The following is a 23,171-nucleotide window of genomic DNA, read 5'->3' on the forward strand; positions in this document are numbered from 1 at the left end:
AATATATATTTTATTATATAACATTTAAAATGGATGTATTGAAATGTATAGACATATATATATATATATATATATATAATGCATAATTTTATTATATTATACTATATTGTATTGTATTGGTCATCAACTATCCTGTTTTGTAGATACTGTTATTGTTATGGGCTTTGGCCAATAAAAATAAAAAGTAAATCAGTTAACCACTACTTTACACAATAAATAACTAAATTACACTAAATGCACGAAAAATATTTGAAAAGAGATTTTTTATCATCCATTGACATGGCTGCTGATAGATTTTGGAACAATTATGAAGGGGAAAAAAAACATTTAGACCTGAATATGGCAATAATCTGCCCTATAAATCAGTATTGCAGCTTTTTAGGTCTGTGGTTTCATTTTGCTGGCGCATGGGTTATCAGTCAGAGCGGACGTGGCTGTGCAGACGGTGGTTTCTTGAGCGGTCGGCTGGTCTCAGCGCATTCCTGCAGCAATGCATGTCCTCACACACCCTCAACACGCTATCAGTGTGCATGTGTGTGCATCCGTGTTATCTCCTCACAGCTGTCACAGTCAACAGGGCCTTGGCCCGCATGGAGACCCACACCTTTGCAGGCTTAAGTTTCTTCTATCTATGACACGGGATCTGGAAGAGGAAGTCAGGGAGGAGATAGCGCAGCATAAGGAAATTAAATATGGAAAACGATACGAGGCGCGATGTGGAAGATTAGAATAAGATCGACCACAATCAAACAAATGACATCAGAAAAAATAAGCCGCCTCGAGTTACTAAAAGCAACTGCGTTTCCTGAGACAAAACAGTTTTGTGTTTTCAGAAGTACTGCGCCCTTATTTATGAATGGATATGGCTATGCTGGTTGGATTAGAACAGGGCGGGATGTTTGTTGTTGATCAGGACTTTATGCATTTCACATGCAGTCTGTCTCGTTCTGTTTAGGAAATCATTTCGAACAGAAAAACCCTTCTGAATGAGCCAGCGTTTTAGGATATTTTTAGCAGCTGGACAGCAACCGTTGGATGGATGGCAGATGCCAGGGTTGGTTGGCTGGGCAGTGCCCGCCACCGTGTGTGTTTGGTATCAGCTCGCTGGGATGGGCCCGGGTGGGTCTGCGAATGTGCTTTCGGGGGCTCATGAACAGATTCCTGTGGGAGAAAAGAAAAACTAATTACTTTAGCAAGACTAAATTGCATAACATGCACAATAATATCAGGAAACCAAAAATGTGGGAGGTCTAGAAAAAGCATGCATATGAGAAATGTGTGACTGTTTATTCTATCAAATTTGTTTTGCTTAATTAATTATATGTTCAATTAATGTTAGAGTAATTTTGCAAGACTTATTGCATAAGGTTAACTGTAATGTCAGTAAATCAAAAATATTACAGTTCTAGAAAATACTTGTGTATGTGAGAAATTCATGACTTTCTTCTCTAAAATGATTAATAATAGAAAGACTAATTACTTTAGCCAGACTTATTGTATAATATTTATAAGACTGTCGGCAGATGTAGAAAATGCATGTACAGTATATGAGAAATGCACGACTGTTTATTTCGATGGTGTTTAATTGAATTTGAACACTCAGTTCTATCCCAGGAACTTTGACGAACGTTCTGGCAAGGTTCTCTTAAAGTTACAAACAACCTTTCTTCCAGTTACGTTAATAGAATGTTCGTTTAAAGTTGCCTGGTCTTTAATAGTGTTCTCAAAACATTTGCACAAAAACATTATTTATACATCATTCATGAACGCTTTTTCCTGAAACAGGTTTAGTTGAACATTTGTCTAACGTTTTTTTTAAATGTTACTACTTGTTTCGTTTGAAAGTAACATTCCCACAACGTTTGCAAAACGATCAAATGGAATGTTCCCTTAAAAAATGTTTTTAAAACATTTCAAAAACTGGACGTTCTGAACGTTCAGAAACAACCTTTTTATAACTTAATGGAGTTAGCTGGGAAAATATGTTTTTTGATGACTTGCATATTCAGTTAATGTTTGAATGAGTAATTACTTGAGCAAGAAGTATTGTGTGACATTTACTGTACAAGAATGTTAGGTGACTCAAAAATGTTGCAAATGCATCCATCTATAAAATTATATGTTGAGTTATTGAGTGGTTGCTTAGTGGTCCTATTCGAAAGCTTGTACGATTTTTGTAAGTTGAGTAGGTTTTACAACATACTTGTTTAGTTTTTCTACTTGAAAATCTTAACTATTTGGGAAAACAGCAATTTCCAAGTGAAAACTGTTTCAAAGTAAATCCTACACCAATTTTTTTCGACTGTATGAGCTCCATTTCTCGAAGCCAGTGAATCTCAATGAATGCTAATGAAGCATAAAACTCAAACAATGGTCTTGTGACGTTATATTTGTTTGAAAGCTCTCCTCATTCCAAGGGTTTCTCGGTTAATCCCAGTTTTGAAGCCATTCAGCCTGATGCACAATCTACAGTAAGAAGTCTAAGCCAAATGTAGCTGCCGGCCGTATTGTGTCAGTCCTTTCCACCCACTTCTTCCTGTCTTATTGCAGATCGTGGCTCTGAGAATGTGTCACGCCTGACTTCACAGCATGCTTTGCACATTACTGCTAAGTTTGCCTCATTAGAAACATCTTAGTACTTCCTTTGTGATACTGACAGAAAGCATCACCTATTTAGCACAACAATATTTTGTGTTGAAGTTAATTGGTAATAAAGTTTTTAAACACTACGAGTTCACACACTTATGAACATTTCATCCGAATAATGGAAATGTTGATCAGTAAAAGGTCATGTAAGATGACCGCAGAACCCCATCTTCACACCCAACCCTCTAATGTTCACACATAAAAGAATAGCGACTAATAACAGCACTGCCTCACTTCTGTGGAAGTGCATTCTTGGCTGTTTTAAAAAGGAAACCCAAATGGCAGTGCATGAGAACATGCTAGCAAATGAGCAGAGGTTTGTATTATTTCCATCAAAAGAAAGAAAAAATCATATTCCTTTCTTGCAGTAAAATAGCTAATAAATAAATAAATATTCTTAAAATGAATATAAAATGATTATTTTTAAAATATTATTCTTATATAAAATAATACATATTAACACAATATTAAATCAACAAATATTTATTAATCTAATATTTAATACATATATTTTAAATGTGTGTGTGTATATATATATATATATATATATATATATATATATATATATATATATATATATATATATATATATATATATATATATATATATATATACACACACACACACACACATACATACATACATACACACACACACACATAAGCTTTTACATTTATACATTAATATTATATATCAATAATACTATAAACTTTAAGCAACAGTAGAGGTCCAAATGTAAAAATTCATCTTCTTTCATTAAAAATCCTGACAAGAGATCCACCAATAATAATGTACGCATTACTTTATTGCAGTATAAAGTCATTTAAATATCACTAAAAATAATACATATGAATAAAAATATTAAATTGCTAATAACATAAATATGTATTAATCCAACATTAACCAAATTAAATATTAATAACTTTCAATGAAATACATTTAAATATTAATAATTTAATATATATTTAATAACTTTAAAACATATACTGAAAATATATTTTAAAAGCTTAAAAATATATACATATGCTTTATACTAATTTTTATAAATAATTTTATAAAGCCACAGTTGCACGAGACACATGCTTCATTCCACTTGGATGAATGCTACATGAATTCTAACATGGTCTATTTTATGCATTTCTGATTTATCATGTCCAACAACTGATAAATTCAGTGGTCAGCAAGGGTCACTTTCCAAACTAATTCCATTCTTGCCCGTCGCGCCCAGGCCTTTTCAATCGGCCGAGTTCCTCGCAGTTAAAATCCCACCGTCACCAGCAGAGAAATGCAAATGACGCGTGGCGATGAATGCGACACATTGTCCGGCAGATTAATCGGGTTTGAACCTTTTTGTGTTTTGCAGGAAAGAGCTTCACGCTGACAATCACAGTATTCACGAACCCACCGCAAGTGGCTACTTACCACCGAGCCATAAAGGTCACAGTGGACGGACCTCGGGAGCCGCGAAGTGAGTACCACCCCAAATATCACACATCATGTGACTAGCGCACGCAAAAGCAGATGAATGATGTGGCACGGGCCGATGCATGAATTGATGCATAGATTGTGTTACGGTACTGTTTTAAAAATGGATTCAGCACGCCTCAATGCACAAAGACGGCCTTTGAGGAGCAGCGGGCGTGTTTGGCAAAAGGCAAATACAAACACGTGCTGTCAAGGCCGCTCGACTTGTGAAAATGTTTACTGTATTGGCCTCTTGTGTCTGTCCATCAACGTGCTCTTAAGAGCGAGCGCCCGTACAAACCCCTTGACCTCTGACCTGCGCTCTGCCTGTCTTCTCAATGGAATAACAGCGCACTGCATACTGCATACTGCATACTGTCTGCTGTCTTTAAACCCGCTCAACTTCCTGCGTGATGATGAAATGTTCATGAATAACATCTATTTAACATTTTCTGACTGTAAATTTGTACATAATTGAATCAAAAAAATGCGACAGAGTAGATACACTTAAAAAACCACATACTGAATGAAACATGTGAAATGCAGTTTATTTTTATTTTATTATCGTCTTACTGGTTTTAAAAATAGTATGCAGGTTTATTTCATGATAAACATTTTAAACTGTATTTTACATCACATGATTTTGTTAATCTTTATTCAGAATGTGGTGCCTGTTGTAAGTAAAACAAAGATTGAGTATGTTTTACAAGAAAATACTATTTACATTTTTCTACTTCAAAATGTCACGTTTAATTCAATGCATTACTTGCAGTTTCTTTGTAATTATTTGTGAATTTGTATGAAATCGGATCAAACAAAACAATAATAATACAAATAAAAAAATAACAAAAAAGGTTCAATGAAATTGCAACTATCTATCTAGCAATTATGACTTTGATTCTCACAACTGTGGGGAAAAAAAGTGAGAATTGTGAGATATAAACTCAGAACTGTGAGATATAGTAAATACAGATTTAATAAAAAAACAGAATTGAGACGTAAACTCAGAATTCAGAGAAAAATTCAGAATTGCAAGATATAAACTCTGAATTGTGAGATATAAATGTAAAATTGCAAAAAAAAAAAAACATGGCAGAATAAAAAAACTAAATTGTGAAATGTAAACTCAGAATTATGAGAAACAAAATCCAAATTGTGAGATATAAGCTCAGAATTGCGATAGAAATAAGTTTTAAAATATGAAATGAAATCACATTGTGAGATATAGTCACTGAAAATTATGATAAATAAATAATGATCAGTTTTTTTTTATTCTGGTCTGGAAATTGCTTTCATAGTACATGGTATATGCTGCATAGAATTCAGTATGCAGTAAGCAAATATTCCATTCCCAAGATGTGACTGAGCCAGTGTAAAATTGAGCACGTTGCATTTTGGGACGCTCAACAACTGGAAATTTCATTCCATGCATACAGCAATTTCACATACTGTGCACATTAAGAAAAGTATGCAAGCATACTATTGTGAACACAGCCATGCTCTTAGTGCTGTATATGATGCATCGAAGGAATAATCCATCCTATGGCTGGGTCAGGATGTATTTCCAGACAAAATCCATTTTGTACATCAATATTGGGTCATTATGCGATCAGCTAGATTTATAAGAACCATTGAGACATTTCTCAGACAAAAAAAAGAAACGCTTTAAAGTTTTCCCGATACATTGAACAGAGACGTGTCACGGAAAAGAGAAACAGCCCAGTGTTTTCTCTCTCAGAGGAACCTGATCTGGCAAAAAGCTCCAGTTATCCTTCAATTATGAAAAAGCTGCTTCATCTGAGTTGATGTCTGGACTTGTGAGTTGTGTGCGCTGTTTGCTTCAACTGCTCAGTTGCTCTCACTACTTGGAAAAAAAAACTGTTAGAAGACGCTGCCAAATTTCAGTTTTCACACTGAGCCCCAGGACCAGTAAATATACACAAGCTGTCATGAATTACTTTCATGTGGCAGAGAATGGAACCAGGAACACGCCGTGCTTGACTTTCTTTAGTGCGTGTTTACATTAAAGTCTGTTGCAGTCTGACATTACGGCCAAAGTTCTTCACAAGACGACCTTTTGTGGCGGGATAATCTAATGAAAGTACATCGCATTCTGTCAGACGTTAACGGTGACTGGCAGATGTTTCTTACGCTTACGTTTTATGCAAACCGTTTTGCTTTTTCGGTGGTGAAATTACTCAAAGCTTTCGTGATATGACAGCAGGCTTTAAATGTGCTGTTAGCATGTGTTTCTAAATGATTGCAATCACATTAACTTTCAAAGAAGGACCATAATATCATAAGGCTGACTTGGGCCGGTAAGCAACCACAATAGCAACGTGTTAATAGTGCCCGCCCACTTTTTCCGTGGCGTTGGTTTCCAAAGTTCCCCCAAAAGGATTTTTTAAAGTCTTTGTTAAAGCATTATGAGCCATGAACTAAACCAACCAGCTATGAGGCGAATCACAGCAGTACAAACAGCAGTTGATTTGTATTTGAAAATCTGAATTTGAAAATGGTACAAGACTCTGAACGAACTTAGCAGCTTTAATGAGGAGAAAAAACTACAATCCCATGAAGCACTTCGACTGACATAATCTAATAGCTCACCGTGAGACTCTGATTGGTGGAATTTAAAGACAGAGCTCGCTGCTATTTTGTGATTTGTGGGATTTTCTTCACAGAAGCATTGGGGAATGTAGCTTTTACTCACAAATTCCACTATTAAACATGATTCTTTAAAAAATAAGTTGAAATAATGTCTTCAAAAGAAGCAAATACCAACGATGAACAACCTTGGATATTACAGTATATCTGTCTTTAACCCTTTATAAATTCTTTACCTAATTTGGTGTTCCTGTCGGCCTTTTAAAATAGCTTGTAAATCTTTCTTTATGCTATATTATCATACTTGGATTCAATTTTGTCGACTTGTTTTCTTTCAATTAGCACAGGTTTTGTATTTGTATTTGTATTTTTCTTTTTTTGTATAGGTCTCATTGATCTAAGCTTATGCACCTTGTGGCAATATTCACTCAAAACCTGAAGTGCATAAGCTACATTATACAAAACCTGTGCTATTTGAAAAAAAAAAAAAAACAGGTTGATGAAAATATTGAATCAGAGTTTTTGTAATAATATAGCATAATGTGCAATTCTAAGAAATTTTTTGACCGGGAACACCGTGAGTTTAACAAGGTTGGAAAAATACTCCCAAAAAGCATCAAAATGATCAACTTTTTTGGGGGAACCCAAACATGAGAGTTAAGGCTCTATCACTAAAAGGAAATTTCAGTATGGAGAAAATAAATGGAATTTTTACGACTGTTACACTGTATCCCTCAGGACACCTTAGCAACCCCATAGCAACTCCCTGGTTACCACCCACAACACTGTGCCATCAACATTCCGTGTGATTAATTACCTCATGGCGTCATACGCAGAGACACAGAGTCTGATGAGCGCTGCTGTAGATCCGGCTCTGGCGCGTTCAGAAGAAGCACATGCCAACCTGCCTGGCACACAGCTGTTGCCACTGGCCTCGTCCTCAGAGATAACTTTCTGGCGGCAAAACCAACAATATCGCTTCTTAACGTCTTGTTTTCTTCCTTCTTTTCCTCCGCGTCTCAATTAACACATCTGGTGGCGGCGTTTCAGAGGCACTTTATGCCAGTGTGTGATCTTCATTCATTACGGATTAATCGCCCCCCTCGGGCATCTCTGATGTGACGGCCTTTCATCTCACTCGCCTCATTCATCTTCAGCTTTTCTTTCTGACTTTGTGTGCAAGTGTTTATCAAGGAAAATACCAGTCATGACTTCCAAACACAGCTTCTGTTGGTGTAAACACAAATGTTTTAGTGTGCCAACTAGAATTATAGTTGGAGTAAGTTCTTTTTATTTCGATAATTAGAATCAATTAGGAAGTATAGATAATAATTGGGGTTAATATAGTTAACTAAAACTAAAACCATTTTCATTATGTGAACTAAACAATAACCGATATAAAATATAATATTAAAAAATTAGTTTTTTATCAACATTTCTTATTTTTAAGTTGAATTTAAATTGATAAAATAACTATAACTAAAAATTCAAACTAAAAAACTTAAACCAAAAAGCTAAAATCAAAATGAAAACTATATATGTAAAAATATACTGTCTTTATGTTGTTTCTACATTAATTTGAAGATTGAATGTGAAATTATTAAAGTATATTTAAAAAGTTTAATGTTAGGTGGGATTAATCGCGATTAATTTCAGAAAAACATGCGATTAATTAGTAAATAATTTTTAATCGATTGACAGCACTAATATATATATATATATATATATATATATATATATATATATATATATATATATATATATATATATATATATATATATATATATACACTTTTAAATATACTTTTATATTGTAATAATTTCACATTCAATCTTCAAATTAATGTAGAAACAACATAAAGACAGTATATTTTAATATTTGATTAATGGCATCTTTTTTTTTATGACTGAAAACCAGTCACTGATCACTGATACCAATACTACTGATTTTTTCCTAATATTTAACCATTGGCCAACACTAGCCCCGCCCCTGCGTTAACGGCGTTAAATATTTTTGCGCATGCAATTTTGAGGTTTAAACAAAAACTTACAAAAAAAAAAAAACATAATATTTTCTTAATAAAATTACATATTTTCCTATGTACATATTTACTAAATAACCACCACATTAATATTGCAATCACCAATAAAATTTTATATTTTTAACGCGTTAAAACGCTGTTTTGACAGCACTAATATATATATATATATAAATCTAATCTAAAAATTATAATAGTACACTGTAAAAAAATAAATAAATCCCATAAAAATACGGCACAATATACTGTATTAATTTAAAGGAATTTTCCATATTGATTTTATTTTAAACTGGTGTTTTACCTGTATTTTTAATTTTGCATTGTGTTTTAGAGTTAACAGAAATGTCCAGGCAGAAATATGAATAGTTCATAAAAGATCCAATTTTTAATCATCTAAAGATAAAGAGCCTTTTGTGCAACGGATGTTAAAGATTCTTCATGGAACCATGAATGCCAATAAAGAACCTTTACTTTACAGAGAATAAGAACACAATAGCCTCTTTTGAGGTTTGCTGAGGTATTTTATGTAATTTAATGGCTTTTATTTTTAAGCAAATAATGTTTCAGGTTAGTCTACTTTCCTTCTACCCCACACTATCTATCTCGAAGTCTATTTCTCATTCGCATGCTGCTGTTTGTAAGCGGAAGGCAGGTGGCCAGGCAGGAAATGACACATTCAGAGGCATTTCGAGTTGTGCAACGTCCTGTGAGTGTGTCGTGTAGCTGCCTCTGCCTGTTTACACATTCCTCCTGCTCTTAAGAGAGAAAAACAGAGAGACACACACAAAAAGTAGCATTCAGAGACACAGACAGACATTCAGGCCTTTAATTAAGCTTCAGCGTCACACAGATCTTTCCCAAAGGACAGTCAGAAGCTGCTCTTTCGTTGCTCATTGAGTACTCTGTTGTGTTTATGTAACAAATGTTCATGTTCTGCTGAAATTCCAACACAAGTGAGATAATTGTTGCCATACAGTATAGTAAGAGCACAGAGCAGCAGTATAGAATGAATCTAGAGAGTCTGAGACGTTGTTGAGATCTGAGGGTCATTTTCACAGGAGAAACATCTGAGACGCAGGAGACTGGATTTGCTCTCCATCGGTAGTTTTGAAACATGGTTGTTGTTGGTTTCTTGTTGGTCATTAGCTGGTAGACCATCTTAAACCAACTAGACACCAGATACCATAGTTAGCGGCTTAAGCTGGATTTTCCATCAGGGAGGATAAACAATTGTGCTATTATAGTATCATTGAGAGTACTGATACATTTTTATTAATAGTTCAAATTATTTGTGATTTTTATATTTTCCATTTTAAAGTTTTAGTAATTTTTTGTGTCTATATTGTTTTTATTAATTTACTTCAGTATCACTGAGAATATTAATAATTATTATTAATAGGTTCAATTAGCTTAGATTTTTATCATTTCCATTTTAATTTATTTTTGTAATTTTGTTGTGTGTTTTTGTAAATTTTTTAAACTAATGTATTAGCTTTTTATTTTATTGCAGTTTCTTGATAGAATTAATAATTATTAATAGTCTGAATTAGTTGTATTTTAATGTATATTTTATACTGATTTTTATTTCTATTTTATTTATTCATTGTATTTAATTTGAGTTGTTTGTTCAATTTGAGGTTGAGAATGAATTTTATTATTATTTACTGATTATACTTCAAGAGTATTAATAATATTTATTAATAATTTGAATTTTTTTATTAATTTTTTGGTCTATGAGAAATGTTTTCTCAGCAACTAACTGAAACCAAATAAGTTTTGTTGTATATTTTATTTTATTTCAGATAACATTTACTTTACTTTAAAAAGTAACAATGTTTTTATGCTTTTAGTTCATTATAATAACCCTGATTGAGATCTACCTGGTGGAGTGTCACTGTAGTAAGATTGCTCGATCAACCTGCATAGCGTGTATGTTTTGATTCTTACTAAGGTGGTCCGCACGTTTCCCTAACTGTTTAAACTATTGAGAAAGTGCAGATATTTTGTCTAGCGTGAAATTCCACAGCAACGTCTGCTCATTTGTAAAGAAAATATCACTTACGAGATTCAACTGGAGACTGATCCAATTATCTTCAGCCAATGAGAGCCAAGACACACAAGAAGACAAGCATCAGTATTATTGCTGTAGGTAGTGAAGTGAAGTGAATGCTTGTTGCACAGTTACTGCAGCGAGTGATCAGATGCAGGGCTGGATGGAGTTGGTGGTCGGTCTGGAGTGTGAAGCGCACGCCGCTGTAATCATTTGGCGGCTCTCGTGTAACTGTGGTTATTAAGAGTAATTTGGACTAATAGACTGGGAGGAGCGGCTCAGGCATTTGAGAGAAGGGCCTGTGTTACTCTTACCACCATGACCGCCAGTGTTCCTCGCACACCATCATAATAGCGGCATTCTTACGCGATATCTGATCCTTTACCGCCAGTTTGTTGGTGGGCTTGACACGTGAAAGACAGTCTCTATAAGCCTGGGAGAGGGAAAAGAACAAAATCAATATACAATTACGCCAACTGTTTCTTATAATGTCACGTAAAACTAAATCATTTATTAGAAAAGCTTAAAAAAAACAGACAGATGCCACTAAATACAGCAGCACACAATGCATTTGGACGGTTTATGGAAAATGTGGCTTCACTCGGCTGGTTTGTGAACCATAGATATAAAGAGTGTAGCATCATTTTTAATATCGCACTTAATAGACTAAATATAAACATTTAGAATGCAAATCATCTTGCAGAGTTTGTGCTATGCAGTGTTATTTTAGTATCCATTGAGGTATAGTTTTTATTAATATTTTAATTTTGATATATTTTCCATATTCATTTTCATTTTAAAGTTTTAGTCATTTTTAAATGTTAATTTAAAAGTTTTATTAATATTTTGAATTAAAAAAAACAAAATTATATTTTATATTAATATACTTAATATCAAAATGCTTATGCTTTTCATTTTAAAATAAGTTTAACTTTTTGTTCATTTTAATTTATTTATTATAAATCAAGTAATGCAAATTTTTTTAAGGTTTTAGTAATTTCCATTTTAATTTTAGTTTTTAAATTTTGTTATGGTTTTGTATTTTTTTTTTTTTTACTAGTTTTAAATATCTCTTTATAGTTTTTATTAATTTTATTTCAGTATCTTGAGAGTATTATTACTTATTAACACTATGAATTAGTTGTATTCTAATTTTAGTTTTCAGCATGTTTTCAATGTCTATTTTATGACATAAATATTTAAATTTTTATTTCAGTTTTAACGCTTACTACATCATATTTTTAATACTGTATTTCAGAATCATGTTTATTTCAAGTAATGTTTCTTTATGGTTGAGATTGAGAATGAATGAATGTTACTATTGCTTACAACAGAATGGCATTATAAAGTAAAATTATTATATAATTATATAATTTTTTATTAATAATTTGAATTAGTTTTTATTTTTATATTTTTCATTTATTTAATTAATTAATTAATTTATTTTTTATGTTGGATTGAATTTTTTTTTTTTTTTTTTTTTTATGTTGGATTGTCTTGTGGAAAAGTGTGCGGTTTCTTTACTAAGTGATAAGATGCACCATTTTCACCAGATGTACCATTGATAGTTAAATGATAAATGATAAAATTATTTTCTGGCCTGTACTGTAGATCTTCTGCTCCAGAGTTGCCGGAAGGTCAATGAAACATAAAGCATTTGAAGCATTAGTTTTGTGCACAATCTGTACTTATAAAGGTAAATCTGTGTGAGGAGTGCACACTGGAGTCTCCTGCTTTGCCTGTGTTGGCTCTGTTAATTAATGCCACATCACATTGGGGAGATGGAAAACATGGCTTGTTTTTAAAAAGGTATCTGCCAAGATTATCCGTGACGCTGTGTTTTGACTGCCATGAAGACGGCTGGAAAAGAGCTATTGTCTCACTAATGCAGAACTCAGCCAAACACGTTTCATAGAGAGAGCAGGACGGTAAATGGCATAAATGTTCTGCTCATGGAGTTTTCCACCACTATCTAATTTGCACACTTCTTTTTGATTTGATCTCTTAGTTTCTTTCTTGTTTACTTCTCATTCGGTTTGAGACACTAGGGTACGTCGAGGATAAAGGACCCTGGGGTAAAAGGCACTTTACAAAGGCTCTGATTGTATTTTTTACTTACAAAACACAAAAAAAACAACAAAGAACACATTAATATCATAATGCTTGTGCGATACATTTTTGTTTACAAAAATGTTGTTAATCAATACTAAATAAAAATAAATATATTTTCACCAGCAAATGTTAGTTTTTACATATGAAAAATAAAGATAAATCACATTTCCTTACTAAAAATAAATATATTTTCCACCAGAAAATGTTTTTTTTAAACAAATAAATAAATAAAATACAAAATAACAAAAATACTAAACAACCAAAACACCAGATAAAATATATAAAATTCAAAATTTGTCTTCAATTTTGAGGTTTAATCAAAGCACTCATTTCTTTTTCTACAAATAATGTTACTTAATTAATACTAAATAAAAATAAATATTTTCCACCAGAAATGTTAGTCTTTATATTTAAAATAAATTATATTTCTAACTAAAAATACTTAAATAAAATACTAAACAAAAATAATAAAAATACCACATTAATATTGCAATTACCTGCTTGTGCTAAAAATGTCTAAATTTGCATGCAATTTTGAGGTTTAAACGAAAACTTTTTAAATGATGTTACTCAATCAATACAAAAAAAGAGTTTTCTACCAGAAAACATTTTTTTTACACATAAAAATAAAGATACATAATATTTTCTTAATAAAATTACATATTTTCCTATGTACATATTTACTAAATAACAAAAAACACCACATTAATATTGCAATCACCAATAAAATTTTAAAATGTGCATGCAATTTTGATGGCATTTCTTTTTACACAAATGTTATTCAATACTAAAATGAATTTCCACCAGATAAAATTAGTTTTTATATATTAAAAAACAAACCATAATAAATCACATTTTACTTATTAAAAATAAATATATTTTCCACCAGAATTTTGTATTATTAGATAAATAAATATAATCCCATTTTCCTTATTAGCCCTGTTGTCCTATACTCAAAAGAAGCTTTAATGCTTTTACAGGCTAAAGGAATGAATAAATGTTTCTCCTGCAGCCTCAGTGTTGTGCCACCACACGTTTCACTGTATTGTTTGCGTAACAGCTTCTGACAATCAATATGTTGCACATCAAATCTTCTACTGAAGTCTGATTGTTTACGTTGCGGTTTGCGCAGAGCCGCTCTAATTGCTCAATGCTGAAATGAGCATTAGCCGTGAACCTGTGATGTTTCTCTCTCTTTGAACGTCGCTCTGCGTGTCCGGACAGGTAGAAGCACACAAAACACATACAGCAGGCCTCCAGACAAAAGCCAAGGCAGGCCATTGAAAATAAAGCTAACGCAGGATGGCTCGCAGAAGAAAGATCAGCTCGTACTTTCCCCATGTGAGAAAAAGAACATGACTGTTGCTGTTGGCAGAGAAACCTGATGGCTTCTATCAACAACAGAGAGTTACACATGACTAGCAATACACCGATGTATTGGCCAGGTGGAGTGGTTGATATTTAGCAGATATGGAAATACTGCATGCTTAGGGAATTTTGTGTTAATACTAATGGTTTATATTAATGGCTGGCTTTTTAAAAATTGCTTGCAAATCTCTCATTAAGCTACATTATCACCAGATACGGCATTCAACCTGGTTTTATTTCAGTTAGCACAGGTTTTGTATTTGCTTTGGTACTGATTGGCCATCGACCTCACTGACCTGAGCTTATGCAACTTAGTTTTTGAGTCAAAAAAGCATTATTTGTGGATCATTTTGGCAATGTTTGCTCAAAAACACGAGTTGCATAAGCTACATAATACAAGAACTGTTCTAACTGGAAGAAAACAAGTTGATAAAAATAATGAATCTGATATTTAGTTATAATATGGCATAACGGAAAAAAAAATGTAAGCAATTTTTTCTAGGCTGGCCATTTTTGACCGGGAACACCACAAGTGGAACACAGTGATAAAAAAAAAAATCCCCAAAAAGCACAAAACTCATCAAAACATATTTTGGTGAGTTGTTATATCCTGTGTCAGCAAAGTCAGTAAGTTTTAGTCCAATGTAAAAACAGTAACTAGCATTTTCGGGAAAAAGAAAATCCTCTCCGCGTCAAGATGACCCAGAATACAACATGAGAAAACTCAGTGAGCTGCCTTGCTGTCTACTACTAGTCAGCTGCCTTTTAAGTGAACCAGAACTTCAGTGTAACACACGTTTGTTAAAAGTTATTGCCAATCCTTTGTTATGCATCAAATTTGTCTCTAGATTATAAATATCACTAAATTGCCCCATTGATATTCATTAAAGGAATAGTTCACCCCAAAAAAAATGACAACTCTGTCATCATTTACTTGCCTTTTGTGTCGTGGACCTGTATGAACACAAAAGAAGATGCTATAAATATATCTCACATTTTATACGATTTTTTTTTTTTTTAAATAGTCTATTTTGCTCAACAAGGCTGCATTTATTTGATCAAAAATACAGTAAAAACAGCAAAATTGTGAAATATTATTACAATTTAAAATAGTTGTTTTCTGTTTGAATATATTTTAAAATGTAATTTATTTCTGTGATCAAAGCTGGATTTTCAGCATCATTACTCCAGTCTTCAGTGTCACATGATCCTTCAGAAATCATTCTAATATGCTGATTTGCTGCTCAAGAGACATTTCTGATTATTATCAATGTTGAAAACAGTTGTGGTGCTTCATATTTTTGTGCAATACATATTTAGCGCAAACACACAGACAGTATACTGACCATTGTGCATTAACTCTAATTGTGTCATTACTACAAAACTGAAGCATTCCGACCTCTTTGCAACTAATCAGACTAGATCAATACATAGATCATCTTCGGTTTTCATGGTTCTGGAGACACATACAGCCCCGCTGCGCCTGCTGCATTTACGACGCACACGGGGCAAATAGAGGATTTTTTTGTCAGTTTGCCGCCAATTACCCTACGGCACCGAGTCTGTCTGGCCCCAGATCACCCCTCAAACAAATCCGTGTTGGCCCTGAAATAAAAGTTTGCTTGTTGGAGTCATACGCTCGCATGGTGTCTGATTGTTGCAGTCGGCCCATCGATTTATAAAGCTCTAGTAGCATGTGTGCCCCTTCTTGGCGTAGTTGACTTCCTGAAGCTCTGAACACACGGACCACACAGGCGACTGGCAAACCTCCAGCGCTGCTTGGCTGCCGTCGGCTTTCTCCATTTCTCTCCCCCTCTCCGTCTACTTCTGATCCTCAGACTGAGCGGGCGTTCGGCCCCGTCCTGTCCTTAAAAAGCTTTCTTCCCCCCTTCGCTAATTTCGCCGGAGCTGCCATGTGAAATAATCCATTGTTTGACTCTTCAGAGGAGTCAGCCCTCCGCGGCACGGCAATTAAAGAAATGAAATCTAGACGGATGTATGTTTCCCTTTCTTCTTCCATGCGTTTTATTCCCCGTGTCGCCGCGGCGTGATTGATGCGCTCTGACGGCTCTGGCTGATATTTGATGTTGAAAGCATGCTGGTGTTTAACGAGCACAGGGTGTTATTGCGGGTCACGGCACTATCATATGGCAATTTAACATGCAGGCTGAGGTTGCGCCGGCAATATGGCCACACTGTGTTTACACGCTCGTATTATTTACCAGCATTTGGCATTTTTGCGTGAAAACACATAGCAAAGTTTCCTTTGGATGATACAAACAAACCTTTTTTCTCCCCCAAAAAGTCCATGGATTTACACTATAAAGTTTGACATCTGTAATATACATACATATATATGAATACTTTTATTCAGCAACGATGCATTAAATTGCTGTACCTTTGAACTTTCTATTCATCAAAGAATCCTAAAAAATAAAATGCATCCACAAAAATGTGAAGCACACAACTGTCTTCAACACTGATAATCATCAGAAATGTTTCTTGAGCAGCAAATCAGCATATTAGAATGATTTCTGAAGGATCATGTGACCCTGAAGACTGCAGTAATGATGCTGAAAATTCTGCTTTGCATCACATTAATAAATTACAGTTTACAATATATTCAAATACAAATCAATTATTTTAAATTGTAAAACTATTTCACAACTGTACTGTTTTTACTGTATTTTTTGATCAACTAAACGCAGCCTTGGTGAGCAGAAGAGATTTCAACATTATAAGAACCAAATAACAACCCATTCAGAACACCTTAGCAACCGCATAACAACACCCTGGCAACCATCCATAACATTCCAGCATTGTGCCAGGAAGTTTTGTAGAGACTACTTTCTTTCCCCCCCACCCAAAGTTTTGTTCCTCAGCCTTAAAACTAATAATCCAAATTTTTTGCCGTAACAGGATCTTTTTACTTTATTGCAGACGTGTCCATTTGAGTATTTGAGCTCTAGCACTGAGAGATGTTTTTGGCTCTGATGTAAATGTAAGAGCACTCTGCATGTCTCATAGGATGAGCATTAGGGATTTTCCTTTCGTTCATGCTGAATCATTCGCATCCCCCTTTTTTCATTCTGGAAATTTAGTCGTGGACTTCAAATCCAAGAGTCATTTGCTTCTGTCCTCTCCAGCAGTGCTCAGAACATGTTCGTAAGACACACATGACAGTGTTAAACGTGATATCCAAGGCTCTCGGGATAAAAGCATCTGCTAAATGCCATAATTGTACATAAATAGTAGGGTTACCAAACATTTCTGTACATGTTTCCCATCCAGAATTTCAGAACTGCCAAAGTCTGCCATCAAAAGTCAAAAATCACATATTCTTAAAAATGATCTCTCTTAAAAAAGCTCCATACTCCCCAGCAGTACTCAAAATGTGTTATGAAATATGAAATCTAATTTCTCATCAAATTTAAAAAATGATCTCTCTTAAAAAAGCTCTATACTTATGTTGTTTGACAACTGTTTTCTCAATTTGTCTGCTTTCCCAAGAAAACATCTGCTGATACTTTAATGATCTCCTATATGTCTCCTGAGCAATTAAACAGCAATACATTAAAGAGTTTATAGACTCACAAAGACCTTGACATTACGTATTGATGTCTTGACGTCAGCGGTTTGCATTATGTAATCCACACTGATATATGCAGCTGAGGCAATGTTACTTTATATATGGAAGGCTGTTTCTGGCACAGAATGAAAAAAAAAAAAAAAATTTTCTCACAATTCTGAGTTTATATCACACAATTCAGATTTTGTTTTTCGTGATTCTGACAAAAAAAAAAATGGATCTACACTGAGAATTCTGACTTTTTTCCTTGCAATCCCCAATTTAAATTCACAATTCTTCTTTTTTTTTGCAATTACGGGTTACTGTCTGTAAGATTTAAACTGTAATATGTAAGATGTGTGTTTAAAACTGTAAGATTTAAACACAAAATTCAGATTTTTTTTAAAAATGTCAGAATTACGAGTTTAAATCTCACAGTTCTCACAGACTATTCTTTTTCTTTTTTTTTGCAATTCCGAATTTGTATCTTGTAATTCTTTATCTTGCAATTCAGTTTTTTTTTCTTTCAGAATTGTGAGAAAAAGACAGAATTATGAGTTTAAATCTCTCAATTCTGACTTTTTTCGCAATTGCGAGTTAACCGTGCAATTCAAAATTTATGTAAGTCAGAACTGTAATATTTAAACTCACAATTCTGAGAAAAAAGTAAGAATTATGAATTTAAATCTTAGAGTTCTGACTTTTCCCCCCTCTATATTCTAGTTTTCATCTCGCATCTCGATTATTGCAACTTCTTTTTTTGTTTTTGCAATTCCGAATTTGTATCATGCAATCCTGCCTTTTTTTTTTTTTTTTTTCAGAATTGTGGGGGGAAAAAAGCAGATCGTGAGATAAAAAGTTTTTATTTATTTATTTTATTTTTTTATCCCATGGCAGAAACAAGCTTCCATATTTATATTATTCAACCACTTCGATTTGGTGAAAATTTCGGCAGATTCTGTTTCACATCACTTGTAACGCGGCAGATAATTTGTGAGCAGCTCACCTGCATGCACACTCACACAGGAGCCGTATTCATCTTAAACTAAATTAAACCGGTTCCCGTTTTCAGCAGCTGCGGTATTGATTGTGCTTCTTTAATAGCGTACAGTGAGAGGGAACACTTTCAGGGAATTACTCACGCTCTCAACGCAAAGCGCTCGACATTCGGCTGTGAATGAGGAGCTGTGTTTGCTCAAGCGAACTCCAGAGCACAATCAGGTTTTGCGAGATTGGAGGTAGCTCTGGCTCGAACCGACTGGAGAGCGGCCAAGCTTTTGCAGGAGTTTCTCTTTTCTTCTGTGTGATATTTACTTTACAGCCATTCAGAGCAACCGACCGGGGCGAGACAGACAAGCACGGAAAAAAGACTCACAAAGTCCCTCTTTAACACATATTCTTCTCGAGTATTGACACAACAGTGCGGTTCCAATGAAATCAGGTTCTTTAGTGGAGATTCTGAGCTACGTATGGACTGGAAAGGCTGTTTCACGTGATGGGGAAAGGGGTGGACGCTGGGGCATGGCGTGACTCGTACTCTTTATTGCAGGATAGAGGACTGAGTCTGTCCTCTTTTATGGGAAATGAATGAATAAACATTGGTGGGTCATGCTTTTGTCGTGACTCACAGACATAGTTTCAAGCATGATAGGAATAATAGGGAAATAAAGCAGTTGTGTAATTTGACTGTGAATTCATTTGGATCCACGTCACTGTGTAAAACAACGGCATGCACAGGCAGGTAGAAAGTCGATTTACTTCCCCTCCTTTTGTGCGGCAGTCACTATTGTGAAAACTGAGATCTCTGCGATTAGAGACCCAGAGATCGCTGATGCATCTGACCCACATACTGATCTGCTCATTTGTTTTGCTGTGCTGTTTGGTAAATAACGAGGTTTAATTGTTTGGTTGGCCATTAAAGGGACAGTTCACCCAAATATGAAACTTCGTCCATCGTGTTGTTTGAAACATGTTTTCTGTGCATGTACCGTAATATTCATGATAATGGGATCATAAAAGTATTTTATGCAACCTGCGTGCTATATTTCATGTCTCCTGAAGTCACACAATAGCTTTTTGGGTGGAACAGACTGTAATTTTAATCTTGCCTTCAGCTGTAGATCTCAAATCTCATTACACTTCAATGAGTAATGACTATTTTAATTAATTGTGGTCTGTTCCTCTCACAAAACTATCAGGTTTCAACCAAGGTGAGGGTGTGTAGATGTTGCCTGAATGTTCATTATTTGCTGAACTGTCCCTTTAAGAGTGTAGTTCACCAAAAATATGACACTTCTGTCATCATTTATTCATTCTAATGTCATTGGGAATCTACAAACTGATCTTTTCCATACAGTGAAACTGATCAAAAGTAACAAAAACACCATGGAAGTGCCATAGGATTGCTTTGTGTTCAAATATAAGTTGTTATTTGAGCTCTGAAACCTCATTGACATCTCTTCATCGCACAAAGCTGTCGTATGACTTCAAAAGACTTGATAAAAGAAGAATCAGTATAGAAAAAAATTTTTTTGGCACCATTCATCTCATCACTTTCACTGAATTAAAAAGAGCAGCATGAACATTTTTTGTATTACACGGAAAAAGAAAAATCAAACTGGAGAGTGAATTCACCCCAAAATAACACTTCTGTCACAAGTTATGCAGCCTAATGTCATCTTAGGATATTTTGGGAAGTCCACAAACTGATCTTTTCTATACAGTCACAATAACACCATATAAAAGTACTGTGAAAATGCTCCATGTGACTTTATTGCAAGTGATCTGAAACCATACAATAGACTTGTGCCTGAAATGTAAGTTGCTTTTTGGTTGTTTTACAGTGTTGTTTAGTGCTACTTTCCCATTCACTTTCATTGTATAGAAAGAGCAGCTAGAACATTTTGCAAAACACCTCAAAGAGTGAAATATGCCCAAAAATGACAGTTCTGATCACGTACAGTTCTGTCATTTTAAGAAATTTTGGAACTAATCTTTTCCATAGTAAACACTGACCAAAAGTAACAAAAACACAATAAAAGTGCCAGGAAAATAGTCCACATTACTTTTGTGCTTTATTTGCAAGGGTTCTGAGACCATGCAATAGATCTGTGTCCAAAATTGAAGGTGTTATTAATCTATAACTAGTCGTCACACAAAACCATCATATGACTTTATAAAACAGAGAATGGATCACTTTTACGGTTCTTTTTTTCTTTTCCATTTTCCAACTTGAACATTTTGCATAATATCTCTTTTTGAGTTTCTCAGAATGTTCATTTTTGAGTGAACTATCCCTTTAAAGTTGGTCAGAATCAAGCAGTAGGTGTATTAACTGCAATTTCTGTCTAATATTGTTCGGTAGGACACAGACAGAAACTGGAAGACCCCCCTAAACCGCCGCTGTTCTCCGAGCGCCTGAGCGAGTTAGAGCGTTTACGCCAGACCACCATGAGAGTTGCCGTGCAAACCCAGAGTCCCCGGCCGTCTCTCAACGCCACGCCGAACTCCTACAATCCGCAGGGGCAAACTCAGATCTCAGGTAAACCGGCCCGGGCATTTTCCCTTCAACGCAACTATTTCAGCCTCTCTGGCTGTCAGCCATGGCCTTTAATGGAGAATCGCTGTGGTTTATGTACTGTACAAACATCAGTATTTGGAGAACAGGTAGGTTTATTTAAGAGGCCTGATTTGCTGAAAATAAACCTGCGAAGATAAAAGCCAGTGGGCGAGAATGATGCAAGAAATAGAAATGGTGAATTCGACAACGTCAATCAGATTTAAACAAGAGATACTGATGGACGTGCCAAATCTGACAGTCGCAAATCCTTTTGTCTGCTTTTACGGGAATGAGGCATTATCTTTGTTTGGGACTGGCTGCTTACATCACCTTAAAGGGATAGTTCACCCACAAATGAAAACTTGCCCTCATTTCAATCCATACCTGAGTTTCTTTATTTAATGGAACACAAAAGATGTTTTGATGAATCTTTGTGCTTCTCGTCATCTTCAAACCATGTCTGTGAAGGACAGAAAAACATCAGTCCATTCACTATATTCAAGTCTTCAGAAATCATATGATAGTTTAAAGTGAGGAGCAGACCCAAATATCGTCAAATCTCATTCGAAATGGTGCAGACCAGGTTCTGGCGAAGACTGATGAAGATTCCTCCTTTTTTGTTCCACGGAAAAAATAACAGCTTACGGGTTTGGAACGACATGAGAGTGAGTAAATAATGACAGATTTTCATTTCTGGGTGAACTATTGCTTTAATTCCATTACATTTGTCCAAATATTTTCATTAGTTCCTGCTTCACTTTTGGCATATTGGAGCGTGGGCTTTTTTTTTTCTCATATGTGCTCAGCTTTAAAGTTTGCATAATGTTTGCCATTCTCTTGGAGCGTCTCCAGTCCCTCTCCTGTCAGAGCGGACGCTGTGTTTACTAGAATACTGTAGAAAGCAAACAGGAAACCGTTCTTGGCTCTGAATGTGATTAAGCTATTTACATACCACAGCCTTTTATACTAGTCTGCTCTGTCTCGGTCTCCATATTGTTATAAAAAGAAAGGTCACCCACTTTGTGTGTCTTAAAATATGGCTTAACGGGAAGGACTCTTCTGAGGGTGAATCTCAAAAACATAATTTCCATATATATATATATATATAAAAAATTATGTTGTGCATAAAGACTAGTCTATTTCAGGACCCTTGCGATTTTTCACAGTCACATTATTTTCATGACAATTAAACAATGTCAAAGATATCATAACAATGCAAAACATCTTGATGGTCTTAAAAATAGAATTCATTTTCTTTTAATTTGCAAAACATTCTTTTGCATCATTATTTTCATGACGATGACACACCGTCTCCCTGTAATGCATCCCATTTATTTATTTATTTTTAAAATTTACTTTAATTTAATTTCAATTGTATATATATATTTATATATATATATTTATTTATTTACATAAATGTCAAAGATATCATAACAATGCAAAACATCTTAATGGTTATAAAAATAGAATTCATTTTCTTTTAATTTGCAAAACAAAACAAAAAAATCTGCTAAACATAATTTTTTTTTCTTTTGCTTTTAGAATTAAACATAACCCAATATGTTCCTGACAGCTTTCATAAGATTGACTCTTTTTTGTGGTGGTGTGTGATACCGTTCATTTTTGAGGTCACTGTTGTAAACATCACTGAGCTATAAAAGCACTGCTGTGGTCCTGAGAGAAGAGGCTACAATCACACCCAAACACATCTTTGAGGATGCTGTTGTGCAGATGTTGACTAGAGCCGTCTCATTTAT

The 23,171-nt window shown here is 34.5% G+C and overlaps 1 protein-coding gene and 1 long non-coding RNA gene across 4 annotated transcripts in view; one reads left to right on the top strand and one right to left on the bottom strand.

The window, feature by feature from the left end:
• runx2a (RUNX family transcription factor 2a) overlaps positions 1-23,171 on the top strand; it is a 33,911-nt gene that overhangs the window by 3,201 nt on the left and 7,539 nt on the right. The window contains exons 3-4 of one of the 2 annotated variants that reach the window (XM_058749081.1): positions 4,011-4,115; positions 21,220-21,396. In XM_058749081.1, the coding sequence (XP_058605064.1) occupies positions 4,011-4,115; positions 21,220-21,396 (282 nt within the window). The remainder of the gene's footprint in view (positions 1-4,010; positions 4,116-21,219; positions 21,397-23,171) is intronic. The other variant, XM_058749082.1, reaches the window with a different exon arrangement.
• LOC131523072 (uncharacterized) lies at positions 84-23,164 on the bottom strand. 2 transcript variants are annotated; one of them, XR_009266702.1, is made up of 4 exons: positions 21,799-23,164; positions 10,820-11,240; positions 7,536-7,945; positions 84-1,161 (listed from the first exon to the last, which is right to left on the bottom strand). It is a non-coding gene; the product is annotated as an uncharacterized LOC131523072 (long non-coding RNA). The 2 variants fall into 2 exon arrangements; XR_009266701.1 differs by lacking the exon at positions 21,799-23,164 and having other exon boundaries at positions 10,820-11,691.

This window comes from Onychostoma macrolepis, chromosome 17 (assembly GCF_012432095.1).
Source record: "Onychostoma macrolepis isolate SWU-2019 chromosome 17, ASM1243209v1, whole genome shotgun sequence".
Classification (NCBI taxonomy): Eukaryota; Metazoa; Chordata; class Actinopteri; order Cypriniformes; family Cyprinidae; genus Onychostoma; species Onychostoma macrolepis.